Source organism: Sprattus sprattus (assembly GCF_963457725.1).
Source record: "Sprattus sprattus genome assembly, chromosome: 7".
NCBI lineage: Eukaryota > Metazoa > Chordata > Actinopteri > Clupeiformes > Clupeidae > Sprattus > Sprattus sprattus.
Genome location: NC_137926.1, coordinates 5,752,377 through 5,778,876, shown reverse-complemented (window position 1 = coordinate 5,778,876; position 26,500 = coordinate 5,752,377). Strand labels below are relative to the sequence as shown.

The following is a 26,500-nucleotide window of genomic DNA, read 5'->3' as shown; positions in this document are numbered from 1 at the left end:
GACTCAGTGCTACTTTGCAACCTGGTCTTGGAACAGTCTTCAGTCCAAACCCACTTGACCACTTTGTTATTTTAAATGAGTTCAAAGTTTATTCAGTCTCATGCAAGTTTCTCTGCTTCAGCTTATGAGCTTTTTAATTGTAAGCAACATATTTGACCACTTCAAGTCACAAATGAGACATAAACAAACTCATAGGGTTTGATCCACAAATCTGCGTTTTGGAAATGACACACACACACACACACACACACACACACACACACACACACACACAAAAACACACACACACACACACACACACACACACACACATTATTTTGGACTACAGCAATAATATCTTCAATATGAGTCATCTCTAATAATAGCAAACAATACCAAATAACTAAACCAAAATAGACCCAGTGATAACAGAGCAACGGGCTAGAAGCAATACGCAATGCTACAGCTATTCAGATGTAGGATTTTTAGCAATAGGCAAACGCTACAGCTATTCAGATGTAGGAGTTTCAGCTGCGTTGATATGATCAAAAACACCAGTTTTGAGGTACTCCTTTGATAAGGGACTGACTGACATATTCTTGCAAAAAAGACTCTATAGGCAATATGCTTGTCAATCCAAAACCATAAACAGCCTGGTTTCTATCTTTCGGCTTCAACAACACAAAAAAATGAAAAACAACATGCCTCAATAAAGCTATCTTTATTATATTCAAGTAATATCATTCAATACACCTCTCTTCTTAAGAACAGCCATTGGGTAGACAGGAGACACCAAAACATCACAGTGAAAGAGAGAAATAAAAGAAGTCACAATTAATCACAAATCGCTGGACCCTTTAAAAAAAATGATACAAAGTCTATGGTCAGAGCATACTCTACATGTTTAATGCACCGTATACATACTCACATCAAACGAGGGGGGGGAAAACACACCTGGGTCATTGCACCAGAAATGTTCAAGGAAATATTCTTTTGTAATACAATACCACATTCCAATCAAAACAATGCAGACCAATCAGAAACACACCTCCACATTCCAGGAATGGAACCACTGGCCGCTCAGCTGGAGAACAGCTGGACTTCCTGGTTCAGTACACGTCGTTATAGGAAACAGGAGCACACTCACGGGAACAAACAGCCTCAGCAAAACATAAACAAACAAACAACCTCAGCAAAATAATGTAGTAACATAAACAAACAGTTCCAAGACAGCCAATGTATTTGGGGGGGGGGGGATAAAATGTGCGCGTTGTAGTAGGTGGTGTTTAAGAAAGTGTGACTGGTGACACTCCACAGCATCACACAATGTCAACAACACTTGGAATGCTTTTACTGCTTTCCCTCCACAAAAGCCATCGGTCACATTCAGGCTCTCACGGACCATACCCAGCTATTTGCTATTCATAGGTCTAAGCCCACATTTTACCAACTCAGGGATGCATCTTAACTGTCCGGTATTCGCTTTACACTGAAGTGCACACTTTTGAGTGTGTATGTGTGTATAGACTTGAGGGTATCAAATGAAAACTGCTGAAATAGAAAGAAAGGCCCAAACAGAGCACTTTGGTAGGTTACACGTGCATAAAGGGGTCAACCTAGTTTTCTGTGTCTGCACCCGTTTTCCTGTGCTTTGCAACTGTATCGTAACTGAGGTGTACTTTTTATTAGAATATACTTGTTTGTGTTTTTCTGAACATGTGTATGAGTGTCTGTATACATGTTTTTTTTTTTATCGTGTAACCGCCTGTATTATAAGTGTAGGTGTGTGTGTCTTCATGTGTGAGAATGTTTATCTTTGTGAGCATGTGTGTGTGTGTGTGTGTGTGTATGTGCGCTGTATGTATAGGAGTCCTTGGTGTGTGTGTGTGTACATGGGTTCGTCCAGGTTAAGGTCTAACTGAGCAGCTCCAGGTACGTGACGGGCACTTTGCCCTTCTGGTTGCCCCGCTCGCCAATCAGCCAGTCTGGATCCATGCCAGGCACCGTGTACACCGTGATCAGCTGCATGGGGGCAGAGAAACATTTACATTTAGTCATTTAGCAGACACTTTTATCCAAAGCCACTTACAAGGTATACACATTTAACATTTACACTGATGGCACTTTGCACATGAGGAGCAATTAGGGGTTGAGTGTCTTGCTCAAGGACACTTCGACAGGGAATTGAACTAGCAACCATTATAAAATACATACATCAAAACAGTTCCAGTCAAAAGTTTGGACACACTTTCTCAGTCAATTTCTTTTGTTATTGTCTACATTGTAGATGTATTACTGGAGACATCAAAACTATGAAAGAACACATATGGAATTATGTAGTAAACCAAACAAACCAGTTTTGTATTTTAGACTATTCAAAGCAGCCACATTTTGCTTTGATGACACTCTTGGCATTCTCTCAGTCAGATTCATGAGGTATGATGGGGAAGTATGAAACTCTGCCTTTAATCAAGTGTGAATGTGTTAATCCAGTGTGAATGTGTTAATCCAGTGTGAATGTGTTAATCCAGTGTGAATGTGTTACAGTTTTTCACTATTGCTAAAACCTGTTTTTCAAAACAATAACGGCTTTCTAAAAACTGCACACAGACAACTGAAAACCTCACACAAAAAATGCTAAACCTGACACTCCCTTTGCAAGATGACTCTTTGCTATCAAATCTCTTAACTGTTCACACAATGGAACTCGTGTTTTCATTTGGTACACACAGCCATATTTTCAAAACACACACACATACATTCATGTAGTACACACAACTAAGCATTTGCTGCACACTACCAAGCATTTACAGCACACAGAAGTGCAAAATTGAAAACACAAATCATCGAATCACACCATATGAATGACAATGGGCCTCATTTATAAAACGTTGCGTAGAAACCATCCTACATTTTGCCTAGACATTTCCTGAAATGAGCGTAAGTGAGATCCACAGAAACGAACGTACACACAAAAAAACACGTGTACGTCGGAGCCTCGCCAGCCATCGCCACCTTCCCTTAGGCATGCCTTTGCTGTGCTCCACTACCAACCGCGCACGGGCATGTGCTGTATTAAAGTGGTCTTCCTAGGCTGTTTGAGTGTGCGCAATCTGGATGAATACTGAATGAACCCTGTTTTACGCAGGAAATCCTCTTTCACATTTTGCTGTTCCTGGGCACTGTATGGAAATCTAATAAATTACGCGCATATAAAGGGATAATACTGCGAAGAACATCGGGCAAAATTCTGCTAAATGAATTCCAATTTCTCATCGGAACGTTCCTGTATCAAGGAATCTAAGAACAGACAAAACCTGACCGTGTATGGCCTGGTTGCATCTGGTGCGCCTCTGTAGACGAGAGGCTATTTGGGCACAACGCTCTCGGCAAGCTGAAGCTGTACCTACTTATCAGCCATACATCATCCTGTGTCGAAAAAACCCTTTCTCTCCTTATTGCGCAGTTGGCAATATCCTAACAACGCCAATGCAACCATATCTCCTACTGAAAACGTAGCCACTAGCCACTATTAGTCTTTCTATAGGCTATACTAGATTGAGCGAAATGTTTTACACTTGTGAAATTAAAACGGAATACCTATTAGACGTGAATCTCATTCATGTGTGAATTGTTCTAATAGTTTAATTGATTTTATTGAGCGAAACATTAGCCCTAATGGTGACGGTGGTGCTGACGATGAGGATGATGAAACTGCGTGTCGGCGCTGAGTTCTGAATTCCTGCAGTACTCCAGTATTGCCACAAGGAAATGTACTTACACGAACTAAAACCAGACGTAGAGATACGTCCTTTTCTACGTCTAAGACGGTTTTTATAAATCTGTAGACGTAGATTTGATCACACGCACAGTCTAAGATCAATTCTGTGCGTAAGTACGTTTTATAAATGAGGCCCAATGACTCATTGAGCCATTTCTCCTTTTGTAAAATGTATCAGTGTAGGCCTACATGTTTCATAGTCAAACATAAAACAGCAATACCGTTGTTCTCACAAACCATATTTACAATTTCAGTCTCCTGTTCCACCAAACACTAGATTGTATTGACATAATATTGTATACAAAATGCTTACAGTTTTTCTCAATTGCTTACACACATTTTTTGAAAGCGTGCCTCGTCTTCTCAAAACTCTAAACACAAATCCCAAAACAACTAACAAAATATGCAAAACCATTTAAAATGCTACTTTGCTTTAAAAAAATATTGAAAGGTTGTTTTCTCCCTCCACAGTGTGGTTCTCTTTCAGTCCTGCAAAATACAAATACTGTGAGCACACTATATTCTATTGATATGCAGTATTACAGTACACAAGGCAAACAGATTTCGTACTTGTTCTCCATCCTGAAGGTTATAATGAAAAACCATGAAAACATGGTCTACCACAGCGGCCCAAATCTCATTAGAGATGACCATTCTCCTTCTTCTTTCTCCTCCTCCTTCTTCACCTTGTCCTCATTCTCTTCCTCCTCCTTGTCCTCCTCTTCCTTCTCTCTGTCCTCCTACTCCTCAACCTCCTACTCCTCCTCCTTCTTGTCCTCCTCTTCCTCTCACTCTTACCCCACTCCTTCTCTGGTTGTTGATCTTTTCAAAGTTTTCAATAGTTTACCAAACAAAACAGAGGCTACAGACACTTTTATGGTGCAGTCCTCACTGCAAATTGGTCAAAAGACCTGAAAGTTTAGAGATTTGACTATTTGTGTCTTGCAGGTTGATGCTTTGAGATTTCACTTGAGAAATGTGTGCAACAACAGAACTTTGTGTACAGTGTTTTGACAACAACGTGATGTGTAATTGACATCAGTGTGTTCACAAGGAAAATCAGAGTCTTATGCAGATAAGGGCATCTTAAGTATTTCCCACTTGGGGCGAGCGATTGATACATGACGTGAAGGTTGTGCAGATTGTGCCGATTTTTCGCTTTTTACTTCTTAACAATAGTGAAAAACTGTAATCAAGTGCCATGTGTTAATAATGACCTTATATGAATCACAAGCTTATGTATGCAGGAACATGGATTTCTGTGTTTCTGTGTTTCTGTGTGCGTGTACCACTTAGGCTGCATATGTGTAACGGTGCAAACCCATGCCACCGTTGTGAGCGACGCGATCTCTAAACCCAATGCATTTCAATGGGAGCCAATCCATTGTGACGTAAATGAGCGATCTGAGCGACGCGTCCGTTGAAAATTCGAACATGTTGAAACTTATGCAAATGAGGAGCGTTATTTCCCAGCAGCAGCCAATGAGATTGTTTGGTGTCGTCTTTGACAGTTTGAAAATTGTAGGACTATGCTATTTCCACACGCTACACCACGCCCACTCAAAGCGATGGAAGTCGCTCACAACGGTGGCATGGGTTTGCACCGTAAGAGCATGTTTGGACCAGATGTGATAAGAAGGGTCAAACTGTTCTTCTTTCGACCTTGTGTGAAACTGACGTCCTTGCATTAATGGGCTTTGCACACTCTTGGCATTCTCTCTGTAAGATGAATGAGGCAGTCACTTGGAATGGTTTTCAATTAACAGGCGTGCCTTGTCAAGAGTTCCTTTGTGGAATTTCTTGATCTCTTAATGTGTTTTGGAAAAAGACTTAATGTGTTTTGGAAAAGATTTGTGAGCTGTATTACTTGGTTTAATCCAAACAGGCGCATTTTCTTTCGAGAGTCTTCGATTAAAATGGAAGGTTCTAACTGCACCATACCTCATCGGCCAGTAATGAGAGCTCACTGGTGTCGGCCCCGTCGTAGTCGTACAGGACCTTGGCCTTGCGCGTGCCTGTTGCAGGCGGCTGCACCTCCTCGATCTTAAGAGGGCTGGACTCCTCCGGGGCTCTGTAGCTCACAGGGGGGCGAGGCGGCGGGGAGGCCCCAGGAAGGGAGCTGCCGGACAGGCCAGAGGGACCGGCCAACACCCCTGAGATGGAGGGGCTCACGGCGAAAGCATTCGGAACCCTATGGTCATAAAGTCAGCATGATCAGGAGGATGCCTTCAGGTCTTGTTTCATGTTTGTGCTGACAAGTTATCCGTGAAGTTATCCAAAGTTATTTCTAAAATAGTCAGATCATTCATTTAGCAAACATTCATCATGTAATGACACACACACACACACACACACACACACTCATGTAATGAGTCCATGAGTCCGTGATCCCTGAGCATTGGCACACACACACACACACACACACACACACACACACACACACACACACGTAATGGGTCCATGAGTCCGTGATCCCTGAGCATTAGCCACATTGCTCTACTCTCATCCAGCTTATGGAGGACTAAACATGACATAAGTATAAATACATAAATACGTAAATAAATGCATAAATAAATAAATAAATACGTAAATAAAAGCATAAATAAATAAATAAATGCTGAAATAAATGAATAACTAAATAAATGTATGAATAAATGTATAAATGCTTTATATGTATTTCTACATTTCTACATTTCTACATTTATTTATTTCTACATTTCTACATTTATTTATTTCTGTATTTCTGTGTCCATATGTAAATGAGGTAGGAGGTCCTAACCTCAGTCAACAGCATGATTGGTCAAATCGGAAAGCCAGACAAATGCAAACGATTCCCGATCCCAAGGCTTCCTCCCTGTAATGTTGCAAACCAAGCAAGAGCCAAGCTGAGCCAAGTCATTCATCAATCTATCCACACGAAACTGAACATAATCGGTTGCATGCTTCTCTAAATCGTTCGCTAATGATCGAAATTCATTTGCAATCGCTCGTACAAAAAATGCCATTCCTAAACCAGAGCTGCATCATTAACAAATGTCAACAACTGCAGCTAACGGTTAGCTGAGCGGGCGAGCTGCTAGCCAACAACTTTCCTGTACACCAGGGGTATCCAATTAAAGTTTCCAGTTTCAAAACATTTCCTCAAGCTTGGGTCCGGACGTCTATCACTCATTTTTTATGACCGTTGATTTCACTGATATAGGACTGCGTGTGTTTTATGTACCAACAGTCAAGGTGTGCATTATGATTCAGGGGCATTTTTTAGCCAATATAAGTAGCCTACTTTAGGCGCTAGTAGTATCAGTGTCTGTTTGGTCAACAACTGACTATCAGATCAAATGAAGGTCTACATTTCAATAATATTTCAACAGTGTTTATTGTGTTTTTCCATATTAACATTAAACATAGTGTCCAGCATATAACCTAGCAAAGTTTCAGCTACAGCACTCATTTGCTCGGTGTTGGGCAGTGAATGAATTAGTCAGGATGATGGAAGATCGGGCATACTGGGCTTTAAGATCATGTATTTTCTGTGCTCGCAGTTCGGATTTGAGAGGGTTACTTTGATCAAATTCTTTGTGCTTCATATCGTAGTGGCGTTTCACGTTGCTGATTTTGACGAGTACCACCGTCTCAGAGCATATCAGGCACACAGGCTTACAGCTGCGCGCAGGCAGAATGAACATGTACACGTCTGTCCACTCCTCCTTGAAAGCTCGGTTCTCGCTGTCTTCCTTTCTCTTCTTAGAGCATGTCATGTTTCTCTTCAACTGCGAACTGCAATGAACCTAGCTTTGCTTTCCCTCTCAACTCACACGCACACTTTTCTTCAGTCAATTTGTCTGCAGCTTGTGCGTGCACCAGTCCCACAGCTCGCTTTGTGCGGAAGAAGTCCTTTAAAAGCGAGCCCGTAGTAGGCTATCATCTGATTGGCTACTGGCACTATAACGTTTAAACAAAAACATAAAGTTATGGTTAATTTAATGTATTTAACGGGTTTATAAAAGTCACCCAAACATCAGTTGTTAAAACCGATTCTTGTGTCTCGGTCTGCCTATTGCCGACCCCTGCACACGAATCTGCTCCGTCAGTAAGGCAGAACTAGTAGACCCGAATCGAGCACACTCCTGTAACCAATCATGCTGTTGACTGAGGTTAGGACCTCCTACCTCATTTACATATGGACACAGAAATACAGAAATAAATAAATGTAGAAATGTAGAAATAAATAAATGTAGAAATGTAGAAATGTAAAAATAAATATAAAGCATTTATACATTTATTCATGCATTTATTTATTTATTCATTTATTTCAGCATTTATTTATTTATTTATGCATTTATTTACGTATTTATGTATTTATTTATGCATTTATTTACGTATTTATTTATTTATACTTATGTCATGTTTAGTCCTCCATACCAGCTGAGCTGCAGGATCCCTCTGTAAAAGAGGCTTTGACACAGGACAACTAAGGATTCTACGTAAGGCAGAGGTACGGTCGGATTGCCTGCTAAAGACACAATCCTCTCTCCAGAGTGGACGTGATACTTACGAGTCCCCATTAGCACTGTAGGCATGGAGGAGAGAGATAAACAAACAAACAAACAAACAAACAAACAGTCACTGATCAACACTCTGTCAAAGATTGTAAGACATGTTTGAATGGCAGTGCCTTCAATTCATCAGAGGCTAGTTGTAAACATTTAGATATATTTACTTATTTGCTTTGTATCTGTGTGTGGTTGTGTTAGTGTACACCTGTGTGTGTATGTGTGTGTGTGTGCGTGTGTGTGTGTGTGTGCACCCGGTGTAATGCCAAACTAACATCCCACCGGCACAGGTTAGAGCACACCGGCACCAGAAACAGGAACATTATGGTGACAGGAAGCCCTCTACTGTATAAACCTTTTGATTCCGAAAGGCGTTTCTTACTTTTTAAATGCATTTTATTATATGTTGTTTTTAACTATGCTCTTACTATGTGCTATGGCACTCTGAGATTCAGGTGAATGTAGAGTGCGCTATATATTAAATGAATTATTATTATTATTATTATAAATACCATGTGTTGTGCCTATGGCTTGTATGTGGGTTCATTTTACCTTTGCCCATTTCCACCCTTTGTGATTCTCTTACCTTCTCAGTTCCTTCTGCAGCTCCTGCATAGTCAGGTGGCACTGGGCATAGTATGCAGCCTGGGCCTCCACAAACTCATGCAGGCAGCGCAAGTGGTTCACCTGACAAAACACACAAACACAAAGGTGTCAGGAGAAGTACAAGTGTGAATATAATAGAAAACGTCAGTGTAGGGCACATCTTCGAAAAAAAAGACATTTTGAAATAAATGCAGTATTGTATAAGTATTGTGATTAAAATGGATGATTTAAGTTACGGAGTGAGCCAGTTCCAGAGATGATTTAGTAAGGAAGAATTTGGCTAGGGCCCAGGGGTTTAACTACCTGTTTACTCCCTATCTGGACACAATCCACTTCCATTGGGGTTACATAATAATATTGTAATAATAATCATGTACGTGAGCCGAGGAGGTTTGTGTATTCGGGACTTGACTCACATGAGTGGAAGAGGTTTGTGTGTGTGTGTGTGTGTGTGTGTGTGTGTGTGTGTATACGGGAATTGACTCACATGAGCTGAAGAGGTTTGTGTGTGTGTGTGTGTGTGTGTGTGTGTGTGTGTGTTCGGGACTTGACTCACGTGAGTGCTGCTGATTCCTTCCAGGAGCAGTCTCGTCACCTCCGCCTGCCTGTCAAACTCCGTCTGAGCCACACGCAACTCGTGCTCGGACTGCGTGAGTAGAAATGTGTATGGAAACACACACACACACACACACACACACACACACACACACACACACACACACACACACACACACACAAAGCAAATAAGTAAATACAAAGCAAATCAAACCATGTGGTTTTTGACAGAATTGGAACCCTCAAATCCTCCAATTTGTTGCTTGACGCTTGTGGTGCGTATCCCAGTGGCGTGAGTAAAGATGCAGTCTGTGTTAATTTGCGTGACCTGAACGTTTTTTTTTTTTTAACCACACAATGTAGAGAAGAAGCAGCCGGCCTACAATTTCTCTTTTCTTGTACAGTTTAGATGAGAAACACATTCAATTTCGGGAGAGGGTTCCATCCAAGCAGCCATGTTTGAATCACAAGTGAAGAGAAATACTCACTTTGTCCAGCTCCTCACTCCACAGCTGTCACAGGCAGCATGGTGGCAAGGAGAAAGAGCAGAAAAGACGTGTTCAGGTGGACCCAATTGCACAATTGCAAGGTGAACATGAACAACACTCTGGAGGGACATCTCCCGCGCGTACACACACAACCGACCGCAACTCATCCATAACTCCCCCCCCCCCCTAGATAGTGGGGAGAGTGGCCATGATTGAAAGTGGTCATCTAAGTGGTCATCTAAGTGGTCATCTAAGTTACTTCATCACAATATGCCTCATGGCCTTTCCTACTGCTACGATGATGATGACAACATCAACAACTACACTCTAAGGATCTTGGGCCTTCATCACATTATAACAATCAAAGTCCCTCAAGTACCTCAGGCTCTGGATTTAGCTTGAGCTTGCTTTGCAGCTCTTTTGAAGTGGACAGATCCCTTTACAAGTCCGCAGATCAACAGATCACTTTACAAACGATTTTTTTTTTTGCACTACAGAGCTTTGAGGGAGAATGAGAAGGAGCTGCACCAGACAGGTAAACGCTCTGCTCTAAACACATGACAGGGCGGCCCTGACCACATGCCAAGGAGCGGCACCAGACGAGTAAACGCTCTGCTCTAAACATAATAATAATAATAATTCATTTTATTTTTAAAGCACTTTTCATTCCAAGGAATCTCACAGTGCCTACATATTAGAAATTGACTATAATAATACAATAAAATTAAAAACAAATGTATATATTAACATAAGCATAACAGAAAAGATTTAACACAAGGCCAGAAATGCCTTCCTGAATAAAAAAGTTTTAAGTCCAGCTTTAAAGGAATCCAGTGTCTGTGTTGCCCTTAGGTGGTCAGGGAGGCTGTTCCATAAATGTGGCGCTGCCGAGCAAAAGGCCCGGTCGCCCATGGTGCGGAGCTTGGTTTTGGGGACGCGGAGGAGCGAGCTGTTTGAAGACCTGAGGGTGCACTACAGAGCTACTGCTACGATGATGACAACATCAACAACTCCACTCTTAGGATCTTGGGTCATGAATCACATCTATTGCACCACAGAGGAAGCAAAGATTGGCTGAACATCACACAACCTTCCGCTCTGACTCAGAGTCAGAATCCGCAAAGTCCCTGGACCACTGGCAGACAGGAAATGAGAGAGGGAGAAAACAGAAGAATGAGAAAGCTCTTGACTAACACAGAGATCAAAGATTAAAGTAAACTCACAACTTTAATCACTTCCTCCCAATTAACCAGTCAGTCCCAGTAATAGAATATTTGGGCTATATTACGCAAGAGTCGGTTTGTTTCAACTGGAGGTTTCTTAAGTGTTAAGCACCAGCTTCTTAAACACAGGATGCACTCAAAAAGGACAGATATTACAGCAGTGACTAAGATGTGTGTGTGTAACATAACAAAACACAGGATGCACTCAAATGGACAGCTAGTACGGCAGCACCTAACAGCAGCACAAAACTAAAGAAAGGTAACTCTGTTAAGATTGTCTGGCACCTGGCGGACTCCTAGAGAGATGAGGCTTACTGCGGTGGGAGCCCCTGCCTTTGGAGTATATACTATCAGTGTGTGAAAGGCAAAATCAAACCTTCACAAGGGCTGGGAGACTTCACTAAAACATTAAACACGAATATAAAAACATAAAACATAAAGTCTATACTTGGACAAATAATGTTAGAAAGATTGAGATATCTTTTCCTCACGGCATCAAGTCCAGACATTCCAGTAGGAGAGGGGATGAAATCAACTAAACTGCACGACTTAATGAGCACATGAGTTTGACTCTCAAAGCACTGCTCACAGGGAAGTGTGTTTATGGGTGCGTGTGTGTGAAAGAGAGAGAGAGGTAAAACCGGTGTGTTGTACACGCGTGTAAACCTAAGTGTATGCTAATGTTTAATATATACTGCCCAAACTCAATATGTTTGCGTGTAAGTATAGCAGTGTGTGTGTACACGTGCATTTTAAGCCAGTGTTTTGAGTGCTTGAGGGCCAGTGTGTGTGTGTGTGTGTGTGTGTGTGTGTGTGTGTTCACATAAACTATGTGCCTCTTACCGCAGATGCACTGGCTGAAAGAACATAATTGCGAGGCCTTTGCTCCTGAAAATCGGGTGCAGCCTATGGGCAAGGGGGGGAAACAGATTTGACACAATCATGCATCAACACAAATAACGCACAGCAGATTTGACACATAATCATGCATCAACACAAATAACGCACAGCAGATTTGACACATAATCATGCATCAACACAAATAACGCACAGCAGATTTGACACATAATCATGCATCAACACAAATAACGCACAGCAGATTTGACACATAATCATGCATCAACACAAATAACGCACAGCAGATTTGACACATAATCATGCATCAACACAAATAACGCACAGCAGATTTGACACATAATCATGCATCAACACAAATAACGCACAGCAGATTTGACACATAATCATGCATCAACACAAATAACGCACAGAAACCAAAACAGCAGACCAAAACGATACGACAAAGAAAATGATGAAAGGGGGGAGTAAAAGAGAGAAACAGAGAGAAACGCAATGAGAGAAACAGAGACAGACAGACAGACAGACAGACAGACAGAGAGAGAGAGAGAGAGAGAGAGAGAGAGAGAGAGAGAGACAGACAGACAGACAGACAGAGAGAGAGCGAGAGACAGACAGACAGACAGACAGACAGAGAGAGAGAGAGCGAGATAGAGAGAGAGAGAGAGAGAGAGAGAGAGAGAGAGAGAGACAGACAGACAGACAGACAGACAGACAGACAGAGAGAGAGAGAGAGAGAGAGAGAGAGAGAGAGAGAGAGAGAGAGACAGACAGACAGACAGACAGACAGAGAGAGAGAGAGAGAGAGAGAGAGAGAGAGGGAACAGGTACAGGTGTCTTAGCCAGTGGCGCTTAAGCAAAGCTTTAGCAAAGAGTCAGAAGATAATATTTTCACCTTTTAACGCTGAACCCTCTTGCACCCTCTTGCAGGGCCACAGCTAAACTTGAGCTCGCTTTTCAGCTCTTTTGAAGTGGGTGTGTCTTTTTTTTGCACTACAGAGCTTTGAGGGAGAATGAGAAGGAGCTGCACCAGACAGGTAAACGCTCTGCTCTAAACACATGACAGGGCGGCCCTGACCACATGCCAAGGAGCGGCACCAGACGAGTAAACGCTCTGCTCTAAACATAATAATAATAATAATTCATTTTATTTTTAAAGCACTTTTCATTCCAAGGAATCTCAGAGTGCCTACATATTAGAAATTGACTATAATAATACAATAAATTAAAAACAAATTTAAATATTAACATAAGTATAAAAGAAAAGATTTAACACAAGGCCAGAAATGCCTTCCTGAATAAAAAAGTTTTAAGTCCAGCTTTAAAGGAATCCAGTGTCTGTGTTGCCCTTAGGTGGTCAGGGAGGCTGTTCCATAAATGTGGCGCTGCCGAGCAAAAGGCCGCCCTGTCATGTAACAGGTTCAGTCATCCTCCTTGACTCATCTCACCTTCGACCACATGCCAAGGAGCGGCACCAGACAGGTAAACACTCTGCTCTAAACACATGACAAGGCTGCCCTGACCACATGCCAAGAATGTGAGCAAGACAGGTAAACGCTGGAGTTGAGCCACCTTGAAGCCCACATGGCGTATTGCGATACAGTGCGGAGGATGAGGGTTTATCTGCCTGAGGGGATGTTTAGTCATGGTAAAAGCCTTCACAACTGGAGGATATGATGTAGTGGAAACCTTCACTTAATGAATAGGTCCACCCACACGTCAAACAAACCCGCACACAGCTCCGGTTAAGGGCGGTTTGGCTCCTCCGTGGATATCCACAGGAAAAGAAAATATTTGCAAAGAGCAAGCAGCGTTCATTTACTTTCTCTCTCCCCAGAGAACCCCCTACACAGTAGTGTAGTCCAGGGTACACACTGGTATACGGAGTATACACACTTATTTTTCAGTCAGCATTGAATATACCCACTTCTCAAAACAGGGCGTTTATCCTGTGCTGTATGGGCTGCTTAAAAAAAATGAAGAGTATATCCACTTCTCCAAGGACCACTACACCACTGCCCCTACACTAGAGCATAGGCAAACGGTGGAGTGGGAAGAAACCGTCAGCAGAACCCAGCTCCAGACAGGAAGGAACCGATCTGGTTGAGACCGGCCCGGTAGAGACGAATGCAGGGGGGGCAGGAGAGAGGGGCGAGGAGGCGAAGAGGGGCAGAGAATCAGAAGCAAGTAGAGGTTCTCAGTACTAAAAGCGGCGCAACCTTGCAGGTTAGCAATGACAAGGTTCCGATTGTGACGGGCAAAGGAGCTGGCACCCTCATTTACCATGAGTGCCGATTGTGACGGGCAAAGAGGCTGGCACCCTCATCCACCATGAGTGAGTAATTACAGCAGTGCTGTGGGCAAAACTATCCCCACAGTTGAGTGAGTTTTGGTTTTCCACTGCTTTGAACAAAACAAACAAACAAACAAACGAATAAATAAATAAATAAATAGCACGCCTAATTTCAAAAATGGAATTGCCTACTTTGTGTACTTCTGAAAGTAAATACAAAGTTGTTAATCATTGCTTGTAAGAGTACTCAAAATCCAGTGCATGACAGTTTGGCTACTTCTTTTTTCTTTGTTACTGTATATCGGTCATGAGTAACTTCAGAGGCCCTGTGGCCAGCCAGGGAAAAGAGTGAACTGGCAAACCTAAGCATGGCGCCAAGATGCAGCAGCCCACCTAGAGCGCCCCCTGCTGTCAGGAGAGAAAACAAGCAAGCTGGGCTTGAGTTTTTTGAAATGAGAAAAATTGGTCTACGCACACAAGCACGCAAGAAGGGGTGAAAAAGCACGCAAGGGGCTTTTGCGGGTGCGTGTCCCTGCGTTTCTCTGAAAACGCATAACCATAAACTACTAGGCTATACGCAGTGAGAAGCACACAAGTACTCACATCTCCCTCGCACTGTGCAAACAACAACAGAGAAACACATTAGCATGCGTAGATACACGTCAACAACAACAAGGAGCACTCCACACACAAGCACAGATATATGCCTGGGGATGGGGAACTAAACAGCATGACAATGGGTGTGTCTTGGAATGCAAATCACGAATGAAATATCGGAGAGGTACGGCAGTATAAACTCTGCGTATTTAGGTGATCTATTGATCTATAGCAAACAATTGACACTACAGTTCAATTCAATTTCTCGATTGAACTGCAAAAATTGCAGAAAAACTGAATAAATATTCTTTTTTTTTTTAACTGTAACCAAAACTAATCGACACTGTTACTCCGAGCAATTTGGAAAAGCATCCCACAGACTTGTAGTAGTAGTAGTTGGCCATGCAGTCGCACATGCTCCCCCTAGTGGACACAGCAACTCACAGCAGCTTTGGCCTCTTGGAGCTTTGCCTTCTTGACACGCGCTTTGCACACATCCAGATCCAGACGCCGATTCTCCAAGAGTCGCCTCTCTTTCTGAAAAGGAGAAATAGACGACCATAGCCCTGTGTCAACATCTTTCCCCAAGGTTTTAGGCATCAGGGTGGTAACAGTTAGCTTTTAGAGGGAAGTGGTTGTGTTTGGTGCAGGGGAGGTCTATGATTGGTCAGACTCACAGAAATGGTCCTCCAGTCTCCCTCCAGGAAGTTGCGCAGAGGGGTCAGGAAGTTGATGGCGGACGTCTGTAGAAACTCACGCTCTGCCCCACCCAATTTCTTTTGGTACTCGCCTACTGTTGTCAGGGTGCTCCCTACACACACGCACACGCACACACACACACACACACACACACACACACACACACACACACACACACACACCCACACACACACACACACACAGACTTAATTCAAAAGCAATCCATCATAACAACTTATTCTTCAGCTGAAAACGCCACATAAACAAAAATCATTAAGTCCCTGGGTCCTGTTCACCTCACTGAAGCATGTGTACAGGGGGAGATATTCTATGTTAGATTATTATGTTACCAGAGGTTTGTGCATCCAAAATAACAATGGCTTGAGCACCTCCTGTTGGCCACAAAGGCACATTGCATCTCTTCTCACTCCTTGAACATGACACTGGCAAACCCTCACCGTAACCTGATCGCTGAGACAGAGATACTTGCAACACTTGAGGAAGGAAAATATGATGAAGCAAAAACATGAGCCAGCATAGGGGCTGTTCATTTGCATCAGTGGGTCCCCTATTTAAATATTGTCTGGATAAAGAACAGAAGTCATACTATGAGCTGACATGGACCATGGACATGGCATGACATGGACTGTACAACACATAAACATAAACTGATGTGAATTTGAGCATTACTAACAGCAGTAATTACAACTAAAAAAGTATGTCTCTCTCTCTCTCTCTCTCTCTCTCTCTCTCTCTCTCTCTCTCTCTCTCTCTCTCTCTCTCTCTCTCTCTCTCTCTCTCTCTCTCTCTCTCTCTCTCTCTCTCTCTCTCTCTCTCTCTCTCTCTCTCTCTCTCTCTCTCTCTCTCTCTCTCTCTCTCTCTCTCAGAATGGATCTCAAGTTTCCCATTAGGAGGGGTAATGGCATCTATTACTTCCATCTTCAGGCGAGGGGGAGGGGGGGGGGGGGACTGGCAGAAGGGGGAGCGGTAAGTAACAGTGATGGAGTCCAAAGCTGCTCTTACTGGAGGCTCAGGCAGGGAACAGAGAAGTGCTGCTGACCAATCAAATGAGCTTAAGAGAAGTACCACCTGCAAAACGCTAAAACGTACAGAGCTTTCAGAAAGTATTCAGACCCCTTCACTTGGCTGTGTGCATAGGGTCACTGTCCTGCGTTGCCTTGGCTGTGTGCTTAGGGTCACTGTCCTTGCTGTGTACTTAAGGTCACTGTCTGTGTACTAAGGGTCACAGTCCTGTGTTGTCTTGTCTGTGTACTAAGGGTCACTGTCCTGCGTTGTCTTGACTGTGTACTTAGGGTCACGGTCCTGCGTTGTCTTGACTGTGTACTTAGGGTCACTGTCCTGCGTTGTCTTGTCTGTGTACTAAGGGTCACTGTCCTGCGTTGTCTTGACTGTGTACTTAGGGTCACTGTCCTGCGTTGTCTTGTCTGTGTACTTAGGGTCACTGTCCAGTGTTGTCTTGTCTGTGTACTAAGGGTCACTGGAAGGTTAGCCACCGGCCCAGTCTGAGGTCCTGAGTGCTCTGTAGCAGGTTTTCATTAAGGACATCTCTGTACCTTCCTCCGTTCAGCTTTGACATTCCTCCCTCAACCCTGACTAGTACCTCAGCACCAGTCGCTGAGAAACACCCCCGCAGCATGATGCTGCCACCACCTTGTTTCACAATTGGTATGGTATTGGGCAGGTGTTGATTGGTATTGCAGTAACGCCCAAACACAGCACACCTGAGGAACAGGGGCCTCTTGCAGTAAGTTACGCCCAAACCCAGCACACCTGAGGAGAAGGGGTCACTGATACAGATCTTGCAGGTGACTTACCATATGGAGTCCCAGGACCGAAGTCTTTAGCAGCATCCAGCATGTGCTGGCCCAGCAGCTCCGCATTGGTGGTCCTCAGGGGAATCTTCTTGTCCAATTTCTCATAGAAGAACTCCTCAATACGAGCACCTGGGCAAAGGCACACATCAGCCAACAGCAGGGAAACACACACACACACACACACACACACACACACACGCACACACAGGCACACACACACACACACACACACACAGGCACACGCGCACACACAGGCACACGCACACACACACACACCCAACCTTAAACTTGCACACACAAACGCACACATACACACACACACACACACACACACACATACACAAACACGCCCAACCTTAAACCTGCACACACAAACACAACCACCCACCCATACCCCTACCCCCGAATACACACACACACACACACACACACACACATTCTATATTTAACAGATTGTCTGCAATTAAGTGCCTTGCACTTAATGTGGAAAATGGGGAAGATGGATGGTGAATAAGAGCAATCACTCTACTTCTGAGTGATTCATCTCCACTCATCTCCAGCAGAGAGTCGGATATGCATCACCGGTGTTGCATTCAGACTTCAGACCATTGAGAGACCATTTGAATGTGGGCAGTTGCTGTAGCTGCTTTCAGATGTGTAGATGTAGAGCTACTTTCAAAAGCCTTTTGGAAAGATTCAGGCATACTAAAAAAGGCAACACTTAACAACTTTATTTCTTTGCATCTCCTCTCGAAGCTCCATAAGCTTCACTGCTCACAAAGCCAGCAGGATGGCTAGATTAGAACTACAGCAGGCAAGACAGAGAACTGCCTACTTTGAGAATGAATATACTAGAACGGAGTGCATGTGTATACAAGCAATTTTGTGCCATCATCCATCACTGTCTCGCTATCATAGAAGATAAACATAAATAAATCTATAAGTTATGTCGAGCGGGAGGACAAGAGTGAAACGGCATTCCTTCCTGGAAGGCGGCCAACAGTCCATTAACGAAACAGAGGATTATCTTCTAACGGGTCAGTACTGTATGGATTGTTTTCTAACGGGTCAGTACTGTATGGATTGTTTTCTAACTGGTCAGTGCTGTACGGGCTGTCTTCTAACGGGTCAGTACTGTACGGGTTGTCTTCTAACGGGTCAGTGCTGTATGGGTTGTCTTCTAACGGGTCAGTATTGTACGGGTTGTATTCTAACGGGTCAGTACTGTATGGATTGTCTTCTAACGGGTCAGTGCTGTATGGGTTGTCTTCTAACAGGTCAGTACTGTATGGGTTGTCTTCTAACGGGTCAGTACTGTAAGGATTGTCTTCTAACGGGTCAGTACTGTACGGGTTGTCTTCTAACGGGTCAGTACTGTATGGGTTGTTTTGTAACGGGTCAGTGCTGTACGGATTGTCTTCTAACGGGTCAGTACTGTATGGGTTGTATTCTAACGGGTCAGTACTGTATGGGTTGTCTTCTAACGGGTCAGTACTGTTTGGCTTGTCTTCTAACGGGTCAGTGCTGTATGGGTTGTCTTCTAACGGGTCAGTGCTGTATGGGTTGTCTTCTAACGGGTCAGTACTGTATGGGTTGTTTTCTAACGGGTCAGTACTGTATGGGTTGTTTTCTAACGGGTCAGTACTGTATGGGTTGTCTTCTAACGGGTCAGTACTGTATGGGTTGTCTTCTAACGGGTCAGTACTGTATGGGTTGTTGTTGTTGTTGTTGTTGCTGTATGGGTTGCAGAGGAGAGAGCACAAACAGTGCAGTAAAGGGATGAGTGCCACTGCTGACGATCACTAACATTTAGACAAACACAGAAGCCATTGAGTCACGATGGCAATACATGAACAATATAAAACACACTGGGAAACAAACAAAAACACTGACACAAACGGTGAAGTACAATGTACTTAGCGCACGGTATAAACAAGCCCAGATTTGAGAACACACATCACAGCCTTGCTCACAACAGGAGAGGTGCTAGATGTGTGTAGGAGGACACAAAAGCTGTCTTAAGAAGCTTGAGCCCCTATACTTGCAAAAAATTAGATGCATACTGATAGAGAAATGTGAAACTCTGACTTAAATCAAGACATAACATGACGTTTCTGTCTGTATGTCTTTCATTTTTAAGTGCTGATGTTTCTACTGTGTGAGCGTAGGCGAGAGCTGAAAAGAAGAACTAGTAGTAACTTCTTTTCTGCCTTGCTGATGCATTACGTTGCAAAAAGCATAGCTGAAAAGCATGACCTCGGATGTGGGAAACCCACCATGTGGTTATCTCTGCTGACATAACGCTTTGGTGTCAGAGAAAGGCTAACTTCAACCTGTATAAACCTAGTGTGAAACTTTGCCTTTTCTCTTGTCTGCTGCAGTCTGGGAGTAAGCCCAGGCTCTCTCTCTCTACCTCAAAGATGACAGTGAGCCCGTGCTCCTCTCTCGTCTGCTGAGACATGAGTGAGCCGATATGCATATTGTATAAAAAGATACTTATACACAACTCCGGAGTCCAACGTAAACTTCAGTGTGAATTTTCACCGAACACATACGCGTTGAGACAGTGGTCAAACACCTGTCCTTCAACATAAACTGTCCACAAGATTCAGGACAGTTGGCTGAACATGTACAGGACAACAATCTAACAAAAGGGGCATATGAGGCCTTCTTCGGTAAGTGTGTTGAGACAGAGAAGACACACCAAAAGCTTTCAAAAGCCCAAAGAGATAGCAGCGTTCCTAAGGAAAACACACAGACACTGAGACAGTCACAAAAAAACAGGTTCTAACAGAAAGGCAGGGCCCTCGACAACCCCTTCAAGATGACACCATGCTACACAGTACAATGCCCTATGGGCATCAGAGATTGACCCAGTAAAAGTCCCGGTGTTTACCATCACAGACGAGGAAGCTTGCTACAGCTCTGAATTAATCTCAGAGGGTGAAGCACTAGAGAGCCTTTCATCTTTTTGATGCCTCTGAATGGGGGTAGTGTGCGAGATGCAGAAGCGTGGTCACTTGCTTTGATAACTCCTGCTATTGTAGGGTAGTAGTTACCAAGACACACTTTCTAGCATGGCTACAAGAACTCGTGTTACAGCTGGTGCCTAACAGGAAGAACAGCCTTGAGTCCCCATTCAGACAGGAAACATCCACAGAGGAGCAAGAGATTACAAATGCAGCTCATTCTATTCATCTACCAAGTAATCGAACGAATACAAATGGTTGCATTACAGAACTCTAATCCAATTTTCTAACACTGTTCGGGAGGAGTGGGAATTCTATATGAAATCCGCCAAATAAGTTGCGAGCCAGTTCATTTATTGGCAAAGTTCAGTGGTTCATTTCCATAGAAGACTTACCAATCAAACAAACTGACTTTTTTAACAGCAATCTAAATCTGGGCAGTGCTAGGAGGAAGGTTCCCTATCGGGACACCAGAGGGACCAGCTCAACACACGTTTGCAGCGGTTCCCCCACACCCCCACCAGAACACTTGTGGGGGAGGGGGGGGGGGGGGGCAGAACATATAGAGATGAGAGACAGACTTACCAGTGCTGTCGACTGGAGCAGGAGAGAGCCAAAAAGTCACAGGTTAGAAGTCCCTACCGTACCACAGCCCCATCTACACTCCAGAGATGCCAGCACACACACTCAAACCCCAGCTCCCCTTACTCATAGTGGTACGGGTTAAATTAGACCAACATTATGGGACTGATTATGCTCATTATTACGTTTAATAGCGTACCTATGTCAGTTATCGGACAGTGTAAAACATCGGCCATTCTGTTAAACAATCAAAATGCTAAGTTTAATAATGGATTAATGGATCTATAACTTCAGTTTAATAATGGATTCACATGATAACGCGAACGTTTACCGATAATACACGCCGTCCGATAATTAACACCGTTACGATAGTTATCTTTCAAGTTATTGTACTATTTATCCTTCAACCGTTATGAAACATTAGAGTGGATGGGCTCAGGCCTGGGACCTTACTTGGGTTGGGCTGAAGAAGAACCTCGGTCTGCCTGAAGATCTTCTCTGTCCAGTTCTTGGTGCAGTCGCCACGAGCGATCAGGTTCTCCAGGTGAGCGTCGAGCTCGGTCTTCTCCGCCGCGCCCAACTTCTCCTCTGTAAACTTCAGGGCAAACAGAGAGGATGAACATGTAGGTTACAGAGAGGACGACCATAGAGTTTACAGAGGGGATGACCATTGAAGTTACAGAGAGGATGACCATAGAGGTTACAGAGAGGATGACCATGTAGGTAACAGAGGGGATGACCATAGAGGCTACAGAGAGGATGAACATGTGGGTTACAGAGAGGATGACCATAGAGGTTACAGAGGGGATGACCATGGAGGTTACAGAGAGGACGACCGTGGAGGTTACAGAGAGGATGAACATGTGGGTTACAGAGGGGATGACCATAGAGGTTACAGAGAGGATGACCATGGAGGTTACAGAGGGGATGACCGTGGAGGTTACAGAGGGGATGACCGTGGAGGTTACAGAGGGGATGACCATAGAGGTTACAGAGAGGATGACCATAGAGGTTACAGAGAGGATGACCGTGGAGGTTACAGAGAGGATGACCATGGAGGTTACAGAGAGGATGACCATAGAGGTTACAGAGAGGATGACCGTAGAGGTTACAGAGGGGATGACCGTGTAGGTTACAGAGGGGATGACCGTGGAGGTTACAGAGGGGATGACCGTGGAGGTTACAGAGGGGATGACCATAGAGGTTACAGAGAGGATGACCATAGAGGTTACAGAGAGGATGACCGTGTAGGTTACAGAGGGGATGACCGTGGAGGTTACAGAGGGGATGACCGTGGAGGTTACAGAGGGGATGACCGTGGAGGTTACAGAGGGGATGACCATTGAGGTTACAGAGGGGATGACCGTGTAGGTAAACTTCAAGGCAAACAGAGAGGATGACCATGTAGGTTACCGAGGGGATGACCGTGTGGGTTTCTTTCCTAGTTTGACTTTCTGAGCACACCAGCCTCTCTTGACCTGTGCAGGCAGGCACGCACGCACGCACGCACGCACGCACGCACGCACGGATTTGTGGGAAATTGAGAATTTGTCGAGGGAAGGCAGGAGGGGTTAAAGGCATTGCTATGTGACTGAAATGAACGTGTTAAACTTGTGTAAAAAACACCTGCTTCATTAACATCTTAACAGCATGAATGCGTCCAAACAAACAGTCAGAACAGCAAATGCTGGAAACAAAGGCACAGTGAGTCAGCCTGAGGGATTTCCAGGTACTCTTTTAATTACATCCTAGCCTATTTTCCTGAGACGGAGAGTAATGATTGGCTCAAAGGACACGCCAATCAAAATGACAGAGAATCCGACTGGCTTACACGACAGAGAATCCCAGCCAAGCTGGTGTCTGTGCTGCATATGCGTCACACTAGCTGTGATCCATCTGATGGCCCCCACACATCCCTGTCAGCTAAAACACAGCCTTACCTAGCCACAGAGGGGCAGAAACAAACAACAAAGGGAAACCATTTTTTTTTCTCATTAGTGTAAGTTAGCTTTCAAAACATGCCCATCACAAAAATACCATAAATCTGGGTCACTGCATTGAGATAAGTTACCATACGTACAGTTTCCTATTCGCCACTTGTCCCTGACACACTCTCATCTGAAGGACTGCCGACTGGCATTTAGTGTGCATATGTAACGGTAACTTTACAGTGCTGTGCAGTGAGTAAACCTCACTCCCTGGAACCTTAAGAGACGTGCTAGCCACAGATGCTAGCACCCATGGGTTTTACCCCCTCCCTAGCACGCTCCAGGTTGCCCGGTCGAGTCTGGTGATAGAATGTTCTGTCAGCACAATGTAGGTTACATACACACACACTAGAAATGACTAGAAATGACTAGAAACACACTAGAAATGACTAGAAACACACTAGAAATGAGTCCCATAATGCTCATCCCTCAACATCACTCATTTAGATTAATTTTATAGACATGTAATGACTAACACATGAATATACTAGTTTTACAGCACTGAGGTGTCAACTACAATCTGCAGAAGGTAATGTGCTGCTAAAGGCAATGTAGCATATGAGCATATGGAAAAACATTGCAGCACGTAGTCCCTGATAAAAGACCCTGTGCAGCCTATGCAAACAATAGTGCCATCAGGTTGTTACTATCAAGTTGATATGGGAGTGTGGCCAAGAGTGTCTCGGATCAGTAAGTCAATATGAGCAAGAGGCTCTCAACATTACCGGTCAAACAGGAACAGGTTTGAGTACATTATACTCCTCATTTTTATTTGTTTTGCAATACACAGAAGGCAATTTCATGCTTCTGTGATCCTGCCTACACGTGCTTGGTGTACGCAAGGGTTTCTGACGATGGGGTCTTCCTCCTCTGACCTTGTTCAGGGCACGCTCGGCTGAACCGCTCTGGGGTTTCCCTGTGCACTCTGCAGGGGTTGTAGTGGCATGAGTCAGGCCTTTTGGGCTGAGCAGGACCTACCACAAGGACGCTCTATGCATTCATGGTGAACAGTGGACTTCCAGGAAGCACTTGTGCATAAGATGTCCAGGAAGCACTTGTGCATATTCAACATATTGACATATTTTGTCAAAAGGGGGAAATATGTTTGTGCAGAAAATCAACAACTCTGCTGGCGGAGCCTTGGAGTATAATGTCTATATTTCATCCTCCCACCATTTAGGATTTCCAAATGACTTCAGACATGAAGACTGAGAGCATGGGCAGCCTCCACAAGTAGCACAATAAGATAAAGGATTGTCATTTAGTTTCCTTTAGCAGGATGAGGCAGGAGACTGCAGGACCCAGAGCAGCAGTGCATGTTTAGCAGTGGACTCCACACTCTTCCTCCGGCTGGTTTGCAGACAGTAGTGTAGTCCAGGGTATTCGCAGGTATACGGAGTATACACACTTATTAATTATCAGTCAGCATTGCGTATACCCACTTCTCAAAACAGGGCGTTTATCCTGTGCTGTATGGGCGGCTTAAAAAAATTGCAAACATTAAGAGTATACCCACTTCTCCAGGGACTACTACACCACTGTTTTTGCAGATGCAGCAAGAAAGTAGAGGCTTAAAAGGAAAGGCAGTCAACTAGATCATCCTCAGGGATGTGGTGGATTTCCTCAGTTGATACCTAAGGTTAGACCCTCCTACCTTTCCTGCAGTCACATGGTTGGTCATGAGAGTGGTTATCATCGAGGAACGTTCATGGAAATTGATTTTGCACACAGACGATCTTGCTCTTGAAATACTGCATGTCCAGATATTTTTTTTGCATTTTTCTTTTAATTTTTCAAACTAAACATTTAACCAGCATTTCTATGCTATCAAACACTAGGTTTAGTGTTTGTCTGAAAAAATATATTTACACCAAGAACAATCCTATTTAGGAATTAATATCTTATTATTATTACTATTATTATTATCATCGTCATTTTAAGCTATTTGGTCTATTGATTGCCACAATGATTGTTAGAGATATAAACTATCTTTTATATTCATTAGTAAAGCGGATAGCGATTTGCAGTAATTGTACTCATACAGGCACTTGTCTTACAAGATGTCGAATGTACTCTGTACACGGTGCGTGTAAATTCGTAGTAAGGAAATGTTATTATTTCAGACTGTCACAGGAGGTCCCACCTGCAGATACGGTGCCTGCACTTCTTCAGTATCAGTCAGATAGGATGCTTGGGAGCTTTCAGCTCTATTGCCAAACACCCACACCAATAGCTAAAATGTCTATTGGGACTGTCGCTCAAACTGTTGCTTTGCAACAGCGCATAAACTGTTCATGGACATCATGTATACAGCGCTCGGGGAAGCGCTTGGTGCGGCATAGCCCAGATCCTGGTGACTGTCACATGCACCCTCCCAGCCCAACAATGAGGAACAGTCATAAATAATGGATTCTGTCTAAGCTTGCCTTTATCGGCTTACATTGACGGGAAACCGCTAAATGGTCCCCTGAAAAAAGTGTTAAGGGTATACATTTATTTTGGTGATAAATGGATGCGCACAGGTGCAGCACGACTTCAAGTAAGCTACATCAGTGTTCGAGTTTGGGGCTGGTAGCCTACCCATGAAAGATAATATGGGGGCGGACATATTCAACCATCCATTAACACTGTTCACATTCTAGTCGAAGTGTGTAAACATTATTTTGCGTGGTTTGGGAAAAGCAATTGTCTATGTCATAGTCCAAAAACAGCAACCAATTACCTGAACAGCCCGGGTGAAGAAGACGCCCGCATCCGACGCCAGCTTTTTCACATTAAAATCCATCTTTTTTTAACCTCTACACCGCTATGGACATCGGCTTGCGCTTATCCCCCACAACGAGCACGGGAAGCCCAGTGCGTACTGAGATGCGGTAGCATTGGCTGAAGGCGGCTACCTAGCCTCTAATCTGCTAGCATCCGTCAATCGGAAATCCTCAAACCACCCTAGCTTTAAAGGGGACAGCGCCAGAAAGGCACATCTTAGCGGCCTATTGATATGCTTTGGGCTGGAGGCATTCACGATACAGGCAGCTGATTATTATTGATACAAAATACAAGATACAAGTCATACATCGGGAACAAAAATCAGTCTAATGTAGGCCTAGGCTACGGCATTTATTTTGATGTAGGCACGAGCTGTAGTCGTACTGGTTATATCCTATACATACTGGTAGTAAAACAAAAAACTCTTCGGATGTTTTGTTTTTATATATGTATATACATATATATAAAGCCTACATGTAGGGCCTATGTTTTAATGCTCAGTAGACTTATCAAATAGGACTAAATCACCAAACTGAATTCTGCCCAACATTACAATATTGTAATCGTTTTAAAAACACAACCTAATCTAAAAAAGATAAATATTAGTAAGTGGCTCGGTAGCGCGCCTTAGTGGCAGCTTCCAACATAATTTTGCAGAACCTGATTCTATATGACTGCTGTGTTCAGATGGTTTGTATTTAACTTTAAAACCCAAGGTAAACCTTTTTTAT

At 43.6% G+C, this 26,500-nt stretch overlaps 1 protein-coding gene across 2 annotated transcripts; it reads right to left on the bottom strand.

The window, feature by feature from the left end:
* Positions 1–1,863: 1,863 nt before the first annotated feature.
* Positions 1,864–25,860, bottom strand: sh3glb2b (SH3-domain GRB2-like endophilin B2b). 2 transcript variants are annotated; one of them, XM_080842385.1, is made up of 15 exons: positions 25,726–25,860; positions 21,469–21,610; positions 21,019–21,030; positions 17,465–17,593; positions 15,608–15,741; positions 15,375–15,467; positions 14,937–14,948; positions 12,029–12,091; positions 11,053–11,097; positions 9,963–9,986; positions 9,476–9,565; positions 8,900–9,000; positions 8,316–8,330; positions 5,702–5,951; positions 1,864–2,001 (listed from the first exon to the last, which is right to left on the bottom strand). In XM_080842385.1, the coding sequence occupies exons 1-15, from the start codon at positions 25,786–25,788 to the stop codon at positions 1,894–1,896; spliced, it is 1,281 nt and encodes a 426-aa protein (XP_080698511.1). In that variant the 5' UTR covers positions 25,789–25,860; the 3' UTR covers positions 1,864–1,893. The 2 variants fall into 2 exon arrangements, with proteins under 2 accessions (XP_080698511.1, XP_080698510.1); XM_080842384.1 differs by lacking the exons at positions 9,963–9,986; positions 11,053–11,097; positions 14,937–14,948; positions 21,019–21,030.
* Positions 25,861–26,500: the final 640 nt, after the last annotated feature.